Source organism: Tympanuchus pallidicinctus, unplaced genomic scaffold (assembly GCF_026119805.1).
Source record: "Tympanuchus pallidicinctus isolate F22 unplaced genomic scaffold, pur_lepc_1.0 scaffold13, whole genome shotgun sequence".
NCBI lineage: Eukaryota > Metazoa > Chordata > Aves > Galliformes > Phasianidae > Tympanuchus > Tympanuchus pallidicinctus.
Window position 1 is genome coordinate 3929202 of NW_026294648.1, and position 21742 is coordinate 3950943.

The 21742-nt window shown below is 37.9% G+C and overlaps 1 protein-coding gene across 7 annotated transcripts in view; it reads right to left on the bottom strand.

Annotated features, from left to right (window-relative positions):
* The window catches only part of TENM1 (teneurin transmembrane protein 1), an 823045-nt gene that overhangs the window by 142176 nt on the left and 659127 nt on the right, over positions 1-21742 (bottom strand). For all 7 annotated transcript variants that reach the window (XM_052673651.1, XM_052673650.1, XM_052673645.1 and 4 more), the window contains one exon: positions 6903-7143. In XM_052673651.1, the coding sequence (XP_052529611.1) occupies positions 6903-7143 (241 nt within the window). The remainder of the gene's footprint in view (positions 1-6902; positions 7144-21742) is intronic.

Here is a 21742-nt window from a genome sequence, read left to right on the forward strand (position 1 = left end):
AGTATGCAATATTTGCAGAGTACTTTGAAACCATGAAGTGAGAAGGATAAATATATTAATATCGTATTTTTTTCCCTTATAATCTGTGGTTAAAAGTGTGACATAGACCAAAAGAAAAGAACATGACATAACTAAAGTAGACAGGCAGCCATGGTTCTCTTTGCCATGAATTTCCTCCTGTGAGTATTCATGCGTGTTCCAGCTGAATTTATTACTACATCTATGCTCAAAATTCTGTACGGTCAAAAGCCAAGGTGTAAATCTAAAGTGACAAATGATACTATCAGCACTTCTTACTTGATGAGATGTGTATCATATTTCCTATGGAAAGTATTATCTAGTTATCCAAAACAGATTTCCTAGAAGTAGCAAGCTAGGGAATAGATACACATTTTAGGGCAATAACATTCCACATACCTATGTTTCTTTCACAAATAAAATGATAGGCTGTTCTGCAGATCTGTGACTCTCTTCGCTGCGCAGTGTCTGTTCTCCAAATCAGCACAGACCTGCTGTATTAATCTGGAATTCTTTTTCTCCTTCCAGATTTACACTCTAGTCTCTTTCTGCTTTTGTAAATGAAAATACTATGTTTTATAGAAAGATAACAGGTGCTCTTGCTTATTGGTGGCCATAAAATAGCAACGTAACTCTACTTTTATTTACTACTTCATATACTCTTCCATTATTCAAAATAATGAGCAAAGACTATATGCAGCATGACAGCCTAAGTTACTACATTAAGGCAGCATAAAACCACTTACACATGCATATACAATCATCTTGTTCCAGGGAAATCTAAACCACAGCTTTTCCCAAATAAGCCTTACAGGAGAGTACATGAGCAATCGCCTCATTGACTGAAGTGACTGGGTCTCAAATTTTTCAAAAGAAGGATCCTCAAGTGCCAGAGCTGCTGACATTAAAATTGTAATTCACTGTAGCTGACAAATGTTTACATTTTTATTTCTGTAAAGAATGGTTTCATTCGTGCATTATTAAAGTTAAGGTCATATTTACAGCTTTTATTTTAAGTTCATTGTCATATTTACTCTTTTCAATTCGTCTTTTACAGTTCAGAAGCCTTAATTTTTTTTAGATCTTCTGCATGGTGAAAACACACAGGAGTTGGACTGGATTTAAACCCCTTGCCACATGTTGGTTTTTAATATGATCAGTCTCTCAACTGCTTAGATTTATTGTTTAATTAAGTAGAAAACAACAAATTACAAGAGAAATGTCAAAATAGCAAATACCAAAGAATGTTGGAAGGATCATAAATGAAGCTCCCTGCATTTATATTTTTGGAATAACCATGAGGACGGTCATTTAAGCAGGGGAAGGCTCCATTCACAAACAGGTTCCTAATGAATTGCACTGCTCAAATGATTGCTTGGAGGTTTATGATCATCAACATCTGCATGCTCCTGGACCTATAAAAGCCATTCTGTTCACTATGCAAATCTTGAACTGGGAAACAAAGTAGGCACAGAATTACTTCCTGTATCTCCTCACTGGGGGCTGGATTCACAGGTTGCTCAAACAAGAGACCAAGGAGAAATAACAAATTTTCAAGAGCTCACTCTGAAATGTTTGTGTACTCCTATGTATGCATTTTTCTGTAGTTATTTCTGCTTTTAGCAGTACTACAGCCTGAACAGAAAGTGAGTATGTACAGGTTTCTGCGGTTTGAAAGGCTATCAATGCATTTTTGAAGAGCAAGAATAATTATGAGTTTGATTAAAAAAGAACAAGGAAAAACCACAGCACTGAATTCTCCCTTGCTAAGTGATAGTTGCTATGGCCTCCCCTGCTCTAAAATGCATCACAAACAAGATGACCTTTGCAGGAAAACAGAAACCCAGAGCCTCAAACTTGCACCTCACATAAATATATGATAAAAAAAAAAAGAATGATACCACCTACATGAGGAGCTCAATAAACTCTCAAAACGTCACCGTTCAGAGTCACAATCAAACTTGAGAACTCTGAAGTACTGCTGAATACTAAGGCAAAATCACAACTGCCTTGAACCCCAAATACTTCTCCTAATATTCTAGTATTTCTAAGTTTTATATGAATTAATGATAATTGAATCACAGGTTCATGGTCTGGTACCTTACTGTCCCTTTAGAGGAGCTATTACCGCGGTGATAAGATTGCTTAAATTAAGCTGTCTTTTTCACAGTGCTTGGCTCATTGCCAGTGCATTGAAGGGAGATTTCAGTCCATTCAGCACAGCATTAACCTTACTGCCAACACTGCTAAATAGGTTATAGGAACTAGAAAAAAATTGGGTTTAAAAAAGGATGGGACAAGCAAATATGTAAAATACTAACGCACAATACAGGAGTAAAAATGAGCACACTGAAACAAAATTAAAATGAAGTAATTCTTGATATGGAGACAGAAAAAAAAATTCAAATCCTTAGGCAATTTAAATATAAAACTACCCAAAATAAGCATGTTTATCTATGGAGGGGGGTCTGCAATATACTATAGGGAACATCAGGAATAATTTAAGCTAATAATACATATCTGATGCTTTCTCTTCTTATTTTGAAATTTAACTGAACTGAAAATTAAAAAAAAGAAAAAAATAAGTAAAAATGAGATATTTATGGAAACAAACACTAAGCCAACTAACAGGGCATGGAGGAAATGAAAAACATTCCGCTGAATTGTCAGGATTTAATACAAATTCCATAAAAAGCAGTAAGCTATGTTCAGATGGGGCTGTCAGAGATAATGACAATGTAAATCATAAGATTTGAAACATTAGAGCAAAGTGTCCATGAAACTTGAAAAAAACAATTATTTTATCGGAAAGGAAGAGAACAGGCAATAGGTTGTGAGTACTTATTCTAGGGGAGTAGAAGAAATCAATTTATCTATGAGCCCAATAATGTTATCCTGAAGAAGACAATCAATGTTTCCTGTGTTTTCATGCGGTGTGAAAAGTCTTTCCAGTCTTTTTCTCATAATACTTACAAATTAGTTTTTTGTGTGACAGAATGAAATTACTGCATGTCCATAAGACATTTTAATAATGAATAAGTTGTTTTTCCAATTGTGTGCAGGTGCACAGGCAGAATCTGCACATGCATTTGAAGGCTGCACAATGGTCAGTCGGCACAGTGAGCTGCTGTAAGTTCTGCAGCTACGGTACAGTTTGTCTCCAGTTTCTTCATCTGCAGCTACTCTAGGACTTGTACCTGAAAGATTTAAGGCCTTCCTAATTCCTGCCTTCACTTTGGTTGCTTAGAGTCAGACCCACCAGGATTGCAAAGAACTTGGCAGTGGCAGAGCTCTGGACTGCTCTTGGCTTTGCCAAAGGTTGCACTAGCCATTGCTCTGCTCCTTTATAAACAGTTGGGCCAGTAAGCTGGGTGCTGCTAAGAACGTTTTGTGGATCAGCCCACAAAACTGAGTTTCAGAATTGCCCTTTTAAATAAAACATATAACCAAGTTTTAGTCTACAGAAAGCTTCCTTGAACACATATCACAGTAAATGTCTTTACTACAGGCTCTTCCAGCCTGAAGTAGGTTTCAAAGACCAACTGCATAAGAGTGCAACTCTAATAATAGAATCATAGTATAACAGAATATCTTGGGTTGAAAGGGACCCTAAGGATCATTGAGTTCCAACCACCCTGCCACAGGCAGAGCCACCACTGGCACTAGACCAGGCTGCCCACTGCCTCATCCAACTTGGTCTTGAACATCTCCAGGGGCAGGGCATCCACAGCCTCTCTGGGCAGCTGTTCCAGCACCTCAGCACTCTCTGTAAAGAACTTTCCCCTGACATCCCATCTAAACCTTCCCTCTTTGAGCTTAAAACCATTCCCCCTTGTCCTGTCACTATCTAGCTGAGTAAACAGTTGATTCCCCTCCCATTTATAATCCTCTTTTAAATACTGGAAGGCTGCAATGAGGTCTCCTTGCAGCCTTCTCAAGGCTGAACAAGTCCCATCAGAGTATGTTCAACATTTTCAGAACTACAGGATTTTCTTTTCCATAAATATGGCACATTATGAGCAGCCTCGTGAACTTGCCTCATTTCTGAGTATGCAGAGTGACCAGGATTTCGAGTCACACGATTAGGTTTAGGGAATCTTTTTCTGTCTGAAAAATCTCTAATACTACGTGGCTGTAGCTAAACCATGCAAACACATGTGCTGTTTATGGATTAACAGGAGATACGGTTGAATAGAAAAGCTGAACATGTGCATTCTGATTTCCGCCCAGTTATTACAGCAGGGAATGAATTACTGTCTCTAAATCTTCTTTTTGATTACAAATGTTCCAAATTAGAAAAAAAATAAATCTACTTAGATGTATTAGTATGCACATATTAGGTAGATTCTGCACTATTAAAGACTTAGCGCAGAAATGCAGCCGCCATTGACATGCTGCCCTTTATTTTACAGGATTATTTTTAATGGACAGATAAACATCAATGCTGGAGGAAGGCAAGAGAACCCAGATATTAGGCCAATATTTTTATTCAATTCTGGCTGAATCACTGTCTGTTAAAGACAGGAAAGAACAAGCTGCTATCTTTTCTTTTTCTCTAAAGCTGTGCTGCGTACTACAGCCTTCTGAGAAGCAGTGACCACAGATGTTCTTTATTACAATGCTGCCCTACTATGTCACTTGTTCTCACACCAACTGCAGATACATCTTGGTGAACAGCCTTGCAAATTCTCCTTTCAGTCACCTTGAGGAGAGGCTGCAGCCAACTAACAGAGGGTGCACAGAACAGCTGAAACAACCACTAGAGGTCAGGAATGTGTGAAATTCCCAGAGGGAGTGAATTGCCAAAGGGGAGCCAGCAGTATGGATTCCAGTCTGAATCCCTAGTCCACTGCACAGCCCTTTCATCACTATCCAGTTATAGAGATTTTAGCTTTAAATAGGTACCTAGAAATTACACTAGAAAATACACCTCATAAAAAGTATGAAATCTGGAAAACTTAAAAAAAAAAAAAAAAAAAAAAAAGGAAAGAAATTGAACAAGATTCAAAATGGGAAAGTACTTTCCCCAGCAAGGAGGTCTGAAGAGGAAATAGTGAATGGGGATACAGAGAGGCTAATTAAGATCTACTTCAGTGTTGACTGAAGGAAGCTAAAAGATACTCAGTTGGCAAAGAATGCCTAGGGAAAAACCTTTCACATAGCAGAAGGTATGGATAGATAAGCTTGTTACATCACAAGGGGCAGAGATTTATCTTTATAAAGATTATGTGAACAGAAGCTCTGATCCTAGCCATCTCTTGAATATTGATTTTTTTAAAGCACATTTAAAGAGTAATGGAATTTCAATGATACTTAGTGATGTATTAATATCTGAAACTTGTATTTTTTACTATCTTCAATGAATATTATTTCATTATTATTCCCTTATTGCTTTTTTTTTCCTGAAATACTCTTGTTCAATAACATATATTCTTAAATTTCTCTCAAATTTAAATGACAGTTTTTTATTTTGAAATTTGATAAATGTAGTTAAGAAGGATTTCCAAATGTAACAATTTGAAAAATAACATTATCCTTGTCTTTCTGTTTCTATTTCGAAGAAACACACAGAGATGAGGGACTAGTTAATGAAAATTTTCCTTATGTTCCCTTTTGGCAGAAAGCTTCCAACCTCTTTCACTCTTTTTGTAATTTATCCTTAAAACAAATAAAGAAAGTCTGACTGTAAAACAAATCAATTTATTTCTCAATCCCAACTTAATAACCTTTCAGTAAGGAAAAAATGAATTTGACAGTTGTGATTAGCAGCAGTTAAGTGTTTAAAGATGTATACTAAAATTAAATTATGTAATAAAATAAGAACTTATTTCTATAAAAGAGAAAATACAGTTCTCAGTGATAATTGTGATAAATGTTAATACACACTGGATATATGTGTATAGACAAGAAAACACTTCTTTACATATTACCTTACATTCTGTTGATCAGATTGGCTAAACGTCAGAGATTTATCTGTGTTTCACCAACTACAATTTTACAAGACCTAAAGGAAACCCTAGTCCAGACTTCTTGGTGCTCTGCTCACAATGAAGTGGAAAAAGATTGTAGAAAATCAAGGGTTTGTGCTCAGTATCAAACACAGATTTGATGAAAGCCAACAGATTAGGTAATACCTACCAGGAATAAAAAAATGTACGATCAAAATGACAGAAGAAGCAGTTCATGTAGTTCTGCAGGCAGAATGCTGAGTACTGATTCACAGGTTTGCTGGACACGGGATATACTTGCTTTCCACTATTTTCAGAATATATTATTTATAAATAGTTGTGTCTGAACCCGGAATTGAACTGTCCTTCTGCCAGCTCCCAAAGGTAGGGCTCTTCATGCTCCATAAATGCCCTGGACCTGTATAACTTCTCTATTATCAGATGGTGTTCTTTGTAGGTATGTGCAATAAAATGTTCAAATACACCTTGATGAAAACATTATTTTAATATTATTTCCTACTGTTTCTTATCATCTGGAAGCCAAAGCCTGAAGACGGACCAAGACCAGAAGTGCCATAGATCACCAATTAAACAAAACTTCTACTTGCTGATTACAAAATGTCTCTGGGAGAACGTTGGATGGTCATACAAGTACATAAACACAAGACTTTGCTGCACACACCTTCAAAGTCATAATTTACACTACTTAAGAAAATCAGTCTCTTCCCCAGCTTTGCAAAACATATGCTTTTACAAGCTCTTTCAAGCTAGATGAATCAAGTGGAAAAAAAAAACCACACATGGCTACACAACATGGATTCAAATCAAAATGCTTTCGCATGGTAATCGTGCAGTCCTTCATCTTCTCACATCAGCGTCAGACCTCCCCCCTCTTTAACATTTAGGATAAGCCGTGTAGAACAGGTCGGTCCATACCTGGTTTCCAGCGGTATGTTGCTGTTCAAGACCCAGCTGTTATGGAGATGCACAGAATCCTGCGTGCTGGTGGGGGGCGTTGGGGCAGCAGGGCTGGGCTGGCTGCGGGTCGTCATTGATCTCCTCTGGAGAGAGTCGGCCGCCGGCGGTGGTTTCCTGGTGCAGGTGCACGCGTGTGGCGGCGGAGGCGGTGGTGGGAGAGGTCTGAATGTGAACTGGTTGTGCGGGCTCCCCGGCATGTCTGAAACAACACAGAGAGGAAACCCGGGAGCTTAATGCTTGGAAAACACTGGGAGAGCATTGGGGATGATATACGATTTAATGGGATTAAAGGACTGAGAGAATTGTGCGACCGATCACATTAACTCAGGTGTCTGTAAGCTGTTAGTGCAGTGTGAAATAATTTAAGATATAAAGCCCTACTGAAATGAAGACTATTAGATACAGACACACTCTTCAGCACTGTAGTTAGAGCAACAAAAGAAAAAAAAAAAAAAAAAAGATATAACTTTCACTTAATTTGTCCCAGGATTTTTGGGGAAATAAATAAATCAAGTTGACATTGAATTGCTGCACCTACACCATTTGATTTCATGAGGTATAAATCTCATCTAAGAAGAGCACTGAAAGACACAGACACAATATAAGAATTAGCCCAGCACTTCATATAAAGAGAGAAATAACTGAATAATTCCTACCACCTAATAAATGCCTCCCATAAAATAAGGTCAACGCATTTCACCTACCTTGGCACAGCACTTGTGAAATGACGGCTGGGAGAAGGCCATCTCACAGGCTGTCTGAATGACCCACCTACCTGCAGAAGCTGAAGGCAGGTGGGCAGGGCAGCCCAGGGGTCCCACCGCAGAGCAGGCAGGGATGGGTGATGGGGACATGGTGCGGGGACACCTGTGGCCCTGCCCCATGTGAGCCCGACTGCTGCCACCCATTTACAACACGAGCTTTCCTGAAATTATGACATAGTTTGTCTTCAAGGTGAAGGATGAAAGCATGCTCCTTCCCTTCTTGGAGTAGCTGGCAGAAAAACAGCACTTTTTTTCCTCTGTGACAGCCACAATTTACCCCAATTGGAGGAACAAGGTTGTTCAGTGCTCCACATAAGCTTCTCTATGCTGTGGTAAGCAAAGCTGTCACGGATTTGGCCCAGGCTTAATCCTTTTAATTTCATTGATCTTTTATCAAGGCAGAATTCTTACAGTTGCATTAGGGTTTACACTGCTATATTAGTTTGCATATACCAGAAAAGCATTTCTAAGCATATTAGAAAATTAGAGGCCTCAGTAAATTAAATCACTGGAGTCAACAGTCCGGAGCTCTGAAATAATCTGCTAAGACACTTTCATATAATAATTAATCTCAGTAAATCCTGTATCCTGCTATTTTAGAATTGAAGCTACCGAAATTTTGGATATATCATTTGATGTCCAGCATCCTCAAGTATTTGATCAGTGACTTTCTCAATCTTGTATCCAGTCTACAGAAGATTTGCAGGATTACCATGCACACTACAGTTTGTGTGACACACAATTCAATGGTCTTACTGCTGTCCTGTCAGTTAGGAAATCACTGCCAGGAAACACAGATAGATGCTATAAGGTGCTTCAAAAGCTCTGCGGTAAACGTTGAGCATCCAAGGTGACTGCTTCTCTAGGTAAATGGGAAAAACCTGTGGAATCAGTATGGCAACACACCTTTAAGTTCCTTTCTTCCCCTTTTACTGCCCCTATGCTGTCAATAGCTACCATTTGCTAATATTTTTCTTTGCTCCATGCAGTAGGTTGGAGCCTACTGCTTTGTGAACCGTAAAGTATTTCTGGTCGGTGGGGTACGCAGTATCTCCCAGTGCTATTTTTCACAATAAATTAATGCATCAGATTTCCTGGGGGATTCCTTTTTAATTATCACACTTGTCACCCTTTCCTGCACCTACTGGCGTCAAAGAAAACCTCACATCACATTCGGAAGTATTTTGGTGATTTGAAGACAGGTCTTCCCGCATTAGACCTTTACTTCAGTGAAGCACTGAGAATTCATCAAGCTGAGAATCTGGCCTGAGTTCCCTATTAGCTTTTACAGACTTTCCTAATTTTCCCTATTTAGAAAAGTTATTTTTGTTTTGCTTGAAACTAAATCTACATCTCATTAGCTTTATTTTTATACCACAAACACTGTTGCTTGGATTATAAAACAGCACTGTATCTAAATCTGCACACTCACAATTCTGCACGGCCCCGACTAAACAGTAGGTTCTGTAAAATAATTTCTGTAAAATAATGCAAAATAATAAAATAATTGGAAAACTATTTGAATACCTAAAAAGAGAAACTACACAAACTAATCTGTCTAAAGTCACAAAGTTTCCAGTGTATGAGAGCAATACAGAAATTAACTGAACTGTAAATTTTTATCCTACTGCAGCATAATGCCACCTATCCACAACAATACCTGCTTTTATTTTTAATGATTGCTTAAAACGTTTAAAATTTTTTAGACAACAAAGTTTATGTATGCTATGCAAACATAACATTGTTCCCAACGTGTTTACTGACAGAGCAGAAGTTTGAAGTAATCTAAAGATGCAATGACAAACAGAATTTCATCTCAGTTTCCACTTACAACGATATCCTACAGATCAGATTCTCATCTGAGCAATATGCAAACAAGAAGAGGTGCTCCTGGGCCTCACAGATGGACTTCCTGTCAAAGTTGTACTGTTCCCACCTGCACATGAACTTAGCTTTTATTTATTTCCTTATTATACAGTCAGAAAAGGGTTTTTTTAAGTTTATTCTCCTATCTTTTTTAAGAGTTCTCTCATGTCCAAGAGCATGTCTAGAACTCTCCTGTTTTCCAAATGCATAAATATGACATTCTGCTCTCTTTGCACTTCCCTGTTGAATACTGGATCTACTTTAACTCGCACGTTGCCCATCTAATCCACAGACTTCACTTAAACTTCTTTTCATTCCCCCTTTTTAAGGATTTCTCTTTCATTCTTCAGTAAGTGTTCATGTGTTCATCTTTTTTCTTCTGAGATAACTCCCTAAGTCAACGTATGAGATCCAAAGGAGAGAATGCTGTATTGATGCTAGCTATAAAAAAAAGGAGAACTCTCATTTCAAGGATTTTCACTCACTGTCCTTTCTTTTAAGCTTGATAGGAGGAGTTTGGTTATGTCCTGAATGTTTCTTCATCTTTACTTCTGAATCATTCCTTTGGATTGCTCTTAATCAGTTTTGAATACAACCCGCTTTGTAGCAGTGGAATAACAAGGCTCAATATTCTGCAGCTAAAGAGCGCAGACCTAAACAGCTCCTTTCTAGCTGTTGAGTTCTCCTGCTATTGCTTTTTCCTTCAGGGAACACCATAATTCATATCTTTCTCTTCTAGTAAGCAAGCATTTCTTTCCTACAACAAGAGGAAAGGTCATCCACTTGGAACTTCCCTTTCTTGGTCTTGCTGGGCTGCTGGGCTGCCATTCCGATCAGGGCAACTGACCAGCCATTCTGTGGCACAAACCAACGGACAACAAAAGCCTTCACATCTACTCATTTTCCCCAAAAGTGAGGATGAAAAGCCTTCATTATCTTATAGATGCAGCAGAATTGTTTTAGAGCCTTGCAAAAAAATGAAATAAGAAACGTTAACTACTACCCAACGCAATTATTTTTGAAAACAAGCCAGAACTTTGAGAACCATTTTCCTAACAGTTTTGAAGCATACTTTAGCGTACTTCTCAGATCCGTGAAGTAAGAAAGAGTAATTGAACAGTTTTATCATTCACTGACAAGACTACAACAGCCTGCATTGTGACAACGTAAAGTATATCAGAAAGAACATATTGAAAAGTAATGAACCTTAACAAGTTTGCATCTAACCTGTAGTACTTTCAAAGTATTTTCATTTTTTCAGTTCCTAAATTCATTACTTACTGGTATGTTTTATTCTACCAGGCATGTCTCAGCTGAGTAAAAATCAGTTTGCAAGTCATTATTTAATGAACTAAATAGCAGCATGTGCTCAGAGATGTTAGTGCAGGTTTCTACTCTATGGGTATAGTACTACTCAGTTGCAAACCAATCAGTAATTTTTTATTAAGTGGAGGTGAATTATAACAATCCTATTTATGAAAATAAAGCCTTGGAACAGGTAACTCTGCACAATGCAGAAAGGCATGTCTGACAGAAAGATCTTGCCTAGAGTCTTGCATCCAATCCACATAAATGGGCATTGAAGAACTGGGAAACATTCTGCAGAGAAAACAAGCTCAGTGCTCAAGACTACAGTAAAAACCACAGAATAAAAAAATTAAATTTTACAATGAAATGCATGTACTGGGTCTAAGCAGACAAACTAAGAATTAAACACAGCCCTTAATACTGCAGAGTGCTACATGTTAATACTTCTATTGATCTTGTGCAAGTCTTTACACCCTTTCCTTCCATTCCAGATTCGATTCTATGAGATTATATCTCCAGACTTATTTTTCCACAAATGTCCTAATGGCCTTTCCGAGTCCATCATTATTTGTTATTTCTCTGAATTCCTTTTGTTTATCCTGTGATATATTTTGAGAAAAAGCAAATATATTAAAAAATGTAAATTAGATTGCTCTGTTGATGTGTAGATTTGTGCTGTATTTTGATAATCTCCTTTGCACTTGCTCCCTCAGACACAGCTTGGTGTTTAAATGGCTTACTATATTTGCAAAATGCTTTGCTTCTAGCACTTTTTCAGAGCACTAAATTGTGAAAGTATCTTTAATACCAATTTGCCCTTACATTATAGTTTTGCTCTATATACATTCAGTTTTTCCCCTCCATCTTTTACTCCGTAAATCCACCAGAACATAAATTATCAAACATCTCTAATGAATTCTACAAACCATTTGGTCTTATGCAACATAAAGATCATAATGCAATGAAAGCTTACAAACTACAGGTCCCATGGAATCAGAGTCCACATAGTAAGCAAAAGAGAGACCTCCAGAGACCTCCCTGTTACAGGACATCCAGACAGACTGATAGAAGGAGAGAACAACTAAGCAAAGTACTTAACTTGGGGGTTCTGAGCCCTTTATGAATCAGTATGGATATAACCTGATATAATCAAGACTAGAATTTTGCACCACAATGCTAACTCTAAGAGTAGAATGAACCCAATGTATCATGATTTAGGGGCTGTACAGAAAATACTGGGCAGCACTTCCAAGGAAAAAATAACAGAGGTCGTAGGCCATGTGTTTTGAACAGCCCCAATGAGCACAAAATACAGTCAGATTTGTATTATGATGATGTAATGATATAAGACAAATTTGTTGTATTTAAACACAGTCAAATAGTCCACTGTGTTCATAGAAGTCCCATTAAATGTTTCCTGCATATTCCTTCCACCACATTAGTTCAATTCACTTGAATCCCTTACAGTCATTCATACACACTAACAGCATCTATCTTGTGATTCCTAGATCACTTTAACAGGAAAAAAAATGGTGACGTAAGAATACTGACAATTTCTCAATGCCAACTTGCTTCTTCTGCTTATTCCTCAGCACAGTCAAGTTTAGCCATGTTGAGAAAGGAAATACAGACACATTCAACTCTTTCACAAAAGCAAGTAACATTTGTGCTGAATGATGTACAGCCTCTGTGCAGCCCTGTATATTGGCCACAAGGAAGGTAGGAACTTCATGTGAACTTTTGCAGAACATCTTTTTCTATTTTTACAATAAAAACTGTACTGTGACAACATTTTGTAAACACTTGTAAGAACTTCATTCTAGTGAATTTTATGAGAATACAAAGACCCACTTTCAAACACCTAGGTAAAAAAGAAAGCAAGTCTTTATCTATTGTGCTTCTACAGAGGTCAGTATTTTCTCTTTCTGTAACTCTGCTTAGCATACTCTCTTGTGAAACAGTGCCATATTCATCTAAAAATCCTTCTGAAGTCCACATTTATTTTGGAAGATTAATATAAAACATTATTTTAATTTCCATTTTTGGTCTCTTTCAAATAAACAAATGCTGGTTTACTTAAGGCGCACAAGGACTTTGCAAGTCACAGTATAAATGATTTCACGTGCATATAATATTGGTATCAGTACCTTACAACATTATCTGCTACTTGATCTAAAACCCCTGCCTGTGGCAGGGGGCTGGAACCTGATGATTCTTGAAATCCCTTCCAACCCAAGCCGTTCTGTGATTCTATGAAAAATCCAAGCTACAGAGAGTATAAGGGATTTTCACTAGCAGGACTTCTGTATTTGGGCTGTTGCTGTTGTCACGAAGGTGATGCTGCTGGGTTTCATTAGTAGCGTGTCAAAAGCAGGAAAAATAAAAATACTGGAGACCTTGCAGCATTTTGGAAAGTAAGAAACAGCTACTTCAGAATTGTCTCTGTAAATAAACTGTTTAGGAAAGATGTGGGAGAAATTTTCTCGCCAAAGAATGGAGGTTTGTACTCATTAGAGAAGGGAAGGCAGTGATTTATCACTAGGGAGCTGTCACACAGCAGCCCTTTCTAACTTTGCTGATAGGATGAATTTAATAATATTCTCCCTTTCAAGATTCAAAAGATCCTGGCATTTGTCTTTTTTGCTCACCGTATGCCTAGCTTGTCAATTTTTACTTTGTAAAATTCTTGTAACAAGACTGATAAGATTCTTTTTTTTGGGTGTGTGGGTGGAAGTGTTTTTCTTATCTTTCTGATGATACAAGTGTTAATATACTCAAATCCAAAGAAGTGCTCGTGTGCCCAAAGCCTTTTTTTTTTTTTCCCCAGCTATATCAGCTAGTGCAATAAAATACATTACCTTTCCTGACAAACTTTGCCTCACTTAGAGGCACTTATATCTGTAGACCATTAGAGCTCCAACAGCACTACTCCTCCTTAATTAACTCCATCACTCAGTGTTTTAACTTGGGAGTTTGACTGCTGAAGTAGAATAATTTTGGACATAAACATTGCACTGTAAGGTGCCATCTCTGTGCTGCAGTTTGTAACCAGCAATGAGTTTCAGGTTATAATGCTTTGTAATCTGCAAGTTTAAAATGTTTTCATGCAGAAGCACCTGACAATATAATCACACTGAAGGGTGTTTGTAAAATATAAGCATTGCCAAAAGGGAGCAAAGCATCACAGCTCCTGAGGTGCTTTTATTCTGCTGAATTGCCTGAATTATAGCTTTACTCTATGGTATTTCTTCACGTGTCTGTAAGTATCAGTATCCTGTTTGTATAATATTTATATGCAAAACATCACATTTACGTGAGATGCTCACATGTACATCAATTAACATGACAACTTAGAAATGAAACAATCTTACTCAGTCCCTTCATGTCATTTTGTTGCAGGTGGTAAAGAGCAGACTGGAATGGATCCATCATCTCAAATCTCCTCGTAAATCATTACAGCACGTGCAGACATGATAGGCCTGTTGGTGTCTGAGTCACAGGGGTCAAGGAAAGAACACGGGGGGAGGGAGAAGAAGCACAGCACTCCAGGTACAATGGAGAACAAGAGAACTGCCTCACCAAGTAGCTTGGGCTTCCAGAGGTCTGTTTGGCAGATCAAGCAGCTGCTGGTACAATTAATATCACACAGCATTCACATAGAGGAGGTGATTGACATCCCTCAGTCAGCTTAAAGGCTGTATTTCAGGAGAATGCATAATCCCAGCCCTTACTTAAAAGCGAGGGGTTCATTCAGTATCACAAGTTGTGAATTCTACTGGTGATAGATCACTGGGGATATTAGAACCACTATGCTAAAACAAAGCAAGGGAGATTATGGCTTACACAGTAAGCCCAGCTTTACAAGAGCCTGACAATTGCAGGTAGCCTGGCAGCAAATTTTGATGACCTTAGAGGTGAACAGATTTTCATTAAAGAGCAGTTTATGATTGGTAAAATAGGTTGCAAGCAGCCATAGCTGTAAAAATTAATGGTTCCCCAGTTATTGATGGCTTTCAGATGAGTGATATATATTCAAGTTTTGCCCTTTGTGTCATTAAATTCATTAGCTGTGAGGGCTTTTAAAAAGGGATCTATGGGTAATGGAATTAGGAACTATAAATCATACTGAATACACAGTGTATTTAGCCCAGTGGTCCAGTGGAACATGGATACATTAAACCATTTCGTTAACAACCTCTCTATGACAGATGGCAACCTTGCCTCTGACCTACCCCTATGTGTTCCTGCTATTTTGATGCGTTTTCAGGAAGCAGGCCTGCTGAGCTCTAACCATTTTACAGGCCCAAATACGTAAAAATCCCTGCACTGTTTGAGCTCATTGCACAGGGATGGCCAAGGAAAGGACTTGTCTACTTGACTGCCACAACAGCTTCTGGAGAGACACAGCCCTGCTCAGCATCCTTGCTTGCCACGAGACAGAGCAGTTTAGTGAATATAAAACATCCTGCAGCTCTACAGAAATGTGAAAGGATGGTAAGCCCTATTTAAACCTGTGGATCACACTGGGACACAACCAGAGCAGTAGCACTGCCTGCCCTGCATGGCTAGGATGACGTACCAGGGATTGCCCTACCTATGGGAACTCACCAAGCTATCACTTGGTTGGCAGCACTCAGCCTTGCTTTAAGCTTCCTTCTAGGTGTAAGTGCCTGAACACTTTGGATTCAAGCACAAATCCCAGGTCCAGCTTCTTCCACTTGCATATGTAAAGGTTTAGTGTTCCAGCTCACTGTATCACACCCAGCACAGCTCCTGACATTATTTTGCAGAGGATAAATAAAAATAACCATCCATTTGTATCATAAACAACGCGTGCAAACAAAGGGGCTTGAAGCTTTTCTGGCTCGTTCAGTAATTGTGCTTCTATCCTCATATACTTCATTTTAAAGACAATCCTTTTAGAAAGACTTAAATAAGAGAGCACAGGGAGAGATACAGACTAGTTCCAACATTCATAATATTCCAAAGAACAGGTTTATAGCTTACATAAGAAAATGAAGGAGTCTGTTTTATCCAATAAAACAGCACCCCATATGCTTTTATTATAGATTTCATGCTGACATCAAATCACTTGATAAGAACATCTTTACAAATATTTCCAGTGACTGTTATATGACTATAGGGAGTATTAAAAAATATATTTATCTGTGGTTATACAGTAACCTGCGGAGGGGAGGAAATAGCTCTGAAATGTGTCTGTAAAGTGGAAATGTGCAGAGTTTAACTATGGCTTTATATGCCAATGTATATATCTATCTCAAATTCATCCAAATAATATTAATTTAGCACTGTTCACAGAATTACCAAGATTGGAAAAGACCTTCAAGATCATCCAGTCCAACCATCCACCTCTCACCAATAGTACCCACTAAACCATGTCCTTCAACGCAAAATCCAAACGTTCCTTGAAAGTTTTTATGAATAAATGCTTTTATCTGTCTCTACCTGAATATATTCATATACCTTCAAATAAATTAGGAATATGAACCATTACTCTTCCCAAATGTAAAAAAAAAGAGACTTTCACTTTGACTTAGTAAAGGTTAGCTTTAAACACAGCTGATGAATTCACAAGCAACAGGAAAGGGTCAGGAAATTCTGATGACAGTTGTTTTTTAATTTTTAAATGCAAATGGATGCGACCCCTCCTATCCTCTCCTCCGAGCAATCTGATCTATAAAATAATTTGCAACTAATATATAAATTGCAGTGGGACATTCCCACTTCTTCCAACAATCCTACTGGCTCCCTCTTGGCCCGAGCAGAGAGCTGGTAGTACACCAGACCGTTTCCTTCAGCTTTACTTCTGTCCTGCTTCACAGGCAACATCTGTCATCTTTCAGCTAACAGATTTCTTAGCAAAGAGTTAAATCAAATTACAGATTTAAAATATAGAAGGGCTACTCTAAAACTAGCACCTCCTATTTCACTGTGTTGGCTCACAACACCAGAAGTTGAAGTTAGTGTTATTTCCACAGAAGTAAAGGGGAAACATTACTTTTGGAGTGACCTGCACATATATATCCTTTTAAAGTTTCATTTCTGAAAAGAAAAAAAAAAGAAAAAAAAAAAAGGAATAATTTTCAAATCCCCTAAAATTCTCATTTCAATATAGACTTAGTGTTCTAAATAAGAGAAAAAATGTATTTTGTAAATACAAGGAACATGGAAATCCTGGCTGCCGAAGAACCAACAATGTCTTATTTAAGAAGGAGGTTGCATGCCATTGCCAGAGAGCCTAACAGAAAGGTGTTTGTCACTCACTTAATGATTTTACATGGTATCTAATACTAGCTGAAGAATATGCTTCAGTGTAGAACGAACAGCCTGACTGCTTCTGCCTTTTATCCCGAGAGGCAGCAAGTTGCTGTCCCTTGCAGGTCAATCCACAAATAAAAGAAATACTTTTACAAAAAGATCTATTCCTGCCATTGATGCTTGCTAGCATTTTGTTTCAGAGTGCTGGCATTTCTCCTATAGCACTACGCTTGCTTGGAGGAAAGACAATGTTACATGTGTAAGTGATGGCAAACAACAAATCGATTATTTTCACAAGGAAAACAAAAACTCCTGTACGGGAAGACCAAATCACAACTCACAAACAGCCTGAAAATGAATGTAACAGACTAGGCGTAAACCCACAAGCTTTCAAGTCAGCCTCTCAAATGCTTACTTAGGTTTTTGCAAGAGAGAGTGTGGATTTTCAGGCACACCAACATGCTGACACCGCTCTGCTGAAGCTGCGGCTGTGCCCTACTTCCTTACAAGGGTTCAGGACTTTTAGCTGCACTCTTACATGCCTTTGAAGGCAGGAGCTGAGCATCCATCAGGTAGCCCTCAGGTCACTTTGGTACCAACTAATTCAGACAACCAGCTTTAGGAAATGGGTTTCGACAAGCTTCTCCTATTGCTCTTGCTCAACTTCCAAAGGAAATCCGGCGCAATTTAAAATTCACAAAGATGACATCATTTATGGCATTAATAGGTTATAAAAGTTCTCTGTGATCATTTCCTCAGTTAACCTCGATGCTTTTCTAAGTTGCTTTTCATTCAAAGCTTATCTATAGGCAGTTATTTAAACTCTTTGTAACTAAGACACGCATTTTTGAATATTATTAGAAATTACATCTATAAAATATCGAATAAAACCTTCAAAACAAAAGCATAAAGAAGTATCAAGGGTAACATACTTTTTCATAAGAATCTAACCAACAAAGTATTTTAATGAGTGCACATCTATTAAGAGAATTCTCAGGATGCAGTAATTATTATTCATTTTCTAGAATTGTTTCACCATGAAGCTTTATGCCACTACGGGGACTTTAATGTTTATGTTTTGTGACGGCTGCATTGACTATTAAAAAGCAATTTGGCTGACATTTTAAGTCTTTTGTTGCCAGTTTTAATTGGATTGTTCACCAAGCATCAACTCCCCCGTTAGCTGCAAAAATTACAGGCCGACGTCAGTTTATAGTAATGACTGTTTAATGATTTTTATCCTGTCAGTATGCCAGCATCGTATGGATGCATGCATGATTAGTTTCATATCAAGACCTGTAATTAAATAATTGAAACCTAAACAAAGCAGAATACCAAACAGGAACACATCTTTAATAAAGGCTCAAAGATTTTTCAAGACACTTGCTACTAATTAAAAAATAATTAATGTTTTGAGGTCTAACAGTGCAGAAGTTGGTGTCAGAGGAAGAAGTTCTCTGCATCTTTTCCAAATTCATGGCTACAGAAGAAATTTCCCTTTCAGTAATGCAAAGTTGGAGAGCTCACAGCAATGAGTCTTTGCTTTTTGTTTTTAAAATTGACTCAAAACTATTCAGTGTTTGTTAGTAGCTATTTTTATTTGCTTCTGAGACCAGTCCAAGCTTCTTTTAGAATGACAATTCTAAGAGACAACAACAATTATGCCTCCACTGAAACTTACAACACTTACAATCACAAAATGAGCGTGCAAACTGCAGAAACTGCAATTCTTGCAAGAAAACTATTATTCTCCATTTGGTTCTGAATCCCATGCCCAACTCCTGCATACTTCAGAAGTCCTAACAGTTATAACCAACACTGGTCTTACAAAGACAACTCTTTCAAAATGTGAAATATTGCTAGAAAGTGAAGAGCAGTGAGCCCAGAGCAGGGCCAGCCCTGCAGAGCCAGCGAGTGCCTTCCTCCTCACCTGGCTACAGCAGAGCTCAGAAGCCAGGGGCTTTCTGGGCTCCACACTTCATGTTTTTTTGGCCATCTGACAAAGCTAGGAACTTCCTGTAGGCATTTCAACTCTTGAACCTTCGTATTTTGTATTCTGACAGCTAGAAAGCTCAGGGAAAAAAAAAGATCACCATCGAAAGAATAAATTTTCAAAGGGTTTTCACTATCTTACTAATAAGCACAGCCGCACTATAAAATCTGGGCTGGGCTGCCTGTCAAACAATGTCTCTATAAACAGAGTTGGGACGTGTATCGATTCCCATTAAACTTAGACCCCAGAGTTCAAATACCAGACTTCATTTTGTTATTCGTTTGGTAAGTATTCAGGCAAATTTCAGCAGTTTATAGCAACTTGGAAGATCTTCTGTTCATCTGTTTTCAGGCTTGATTTTATGGGCTATAGTGACCTGGTAGAAAATGTTAACCTACTGGAAAGTCAATAGATTTTCAAGGTTGCTTCATTTTTATGTACAAAAAGCTGTATTCCTAGCAGAATCATTCATTTTCCTTTTACTGCCTGGATGATGGCTTAAAACCTGTTCTGACCAAACTTCTGAGCAGATGGCTTTATTTGAAAGATTTAGGGGTAAATTGAGGACCCATCTCTTTTCCCAGTTACAACAGCATGATACGGGATTACCTCCATTGATTTCAATTATGCTATTCCAGCTTGATTCACTAGAAATAACCAGAGAACCTTGAACTCCAACCTTTTTGGAGGTATGGTGGGTTTTTTTTGTGTTTTGGTTTTTTTTTTTTTGTGTTGTTTGTTTGTTTTTTAGTATATATTTAGAAACAGAAAATTTCCCACTTCACAACTCCAGCTGGGAAGCAATGACAATTCTATTCCAGGAAAAGAGGCTCCTGCATTTGTGATTTAGAAAGGGATGATAACTGAATCAGTGCGATATAGGTTGGCACAAACTTATTTAAACCTGTAAATATAAGAGGGCCAGCAAAGGCATGTGAATCAGTAGATGAAGACTTACAAATGCAACATACCTCCAGGTGCTTGCTGAGTTCTGCATTAACTCCAAGTGCTCAGAAAATGGACCTATGTTACGCCAGTGAGCAGCTGGATGAAAACCTCTTTGCTGTGCAGAGCTTTACTAATAGAATGTAACAATATGAAAAATAAAGCAAAGCTGCACAGAAAGCAAAATAAAGCTAAATCATTACTTATACATGAGGTGAAATACGTTGATGCTCTTGCCACTTTTTTTTTTTTTTGGGGGGGGAAGGGGGGAACACTTAAGCATAAATAGAAGGGATTTGCAAACAGGTGAGTAGAATAATGATGCGGAAAACCCACTATGTCAGAAGATGCTAAACAGACTGTGTAGTTTAAAGACAAGCAAGATGTAAATGATAAAGAAATAAGACAATTAGAATCGAATAGGTAAGCAGATATTTACTCTCTCAATAAAAGTACGATGGATCACTAAGTGAAACTGTTAGGAAACAAATTTAAAACTGATCAAAGGAACTTGCTGTTTTTCTTCTTCTTTTTTTTTTTTAAACAATATTTAATCGGGGAAACTGTGAATGCTTTACATATCAAATCCTATATAGATAATTATTCATTCACACAGAGTAAACAGGCAAACCCAAGCGTATCTAAGTTTAAACTCCAAATGTAAAGAGGAAGCAGTTTTATATGTATGTTATATATGTATGTTTTATGAATACCAAAAAAAAAAAAAAAAAAACCACCCAAAAAACTCCACTGAATACAAATTCCAATGGAAAATAAAATTTAGACAGATATTTGCTCAGTTTATTTACAAGACTAACTTTTTATCACCTGGAAGGATTTCATTTCATAGACCTTAACATACCAGAACAAAACCTGTACTCATTGCTTGCTTCTCATACCAGCCAGAGAACCCTAACTAAATTCAAGCCTTTGGTGGCTTTCTTTTTTTTTTTCTCTATTTGATCAGGTCAACCCTGTTCTACTCAGAATATTCTTGGGGGAAACAAGAAATGAATAGCATTAGTCCAAAGTGATCCATTCTTACAATTGAAAAAGAACAGATGAACCCTTCAGTCTTGTACCACCAATAATGCAAAAACAAGAGATGCAATACTCAATCTGTGGATCTTGGAGTCAGCTAAATATGGTTCTTGAAACTCACCATGTATGAGGAACCACTGCTACAGCATTTGTTGTGCAGAACAGAGAAGCAGTTCCAGCTGTCCCTCACCCCGATATGTTTCAATTCTGATTCTGAAGCTTAACTGCCCTCTGAAATCCGTAACTTTTAGCAAATACAGTAAAGAGCCTCATACTGACTTTGTGACAGCAATGGGAATACCACACTTACACCTGGATGATGTTGTACAATAAGCTTGTAACAAAGTACCCTGTGCTAAACTCATCTCACACTCCTGAGTAACAGGATAACAAAGGAAACTAGAATACAACAAATAGTGCTTTTCATACATTTCCTTGTCCATCTGCCTTACAGTGCTACAGAACTTGCAAACAGAAGGTAAGGAAAGCAAATGTATCACAGAGATGGAGGAAGGGCTTAGGAAGAGAACTAGCTATAGGTACCTTTGACTGAAAAGTGTGGACATAATGGGTGAGGATCAGCAGGCAGTTTCAGCTCGTGT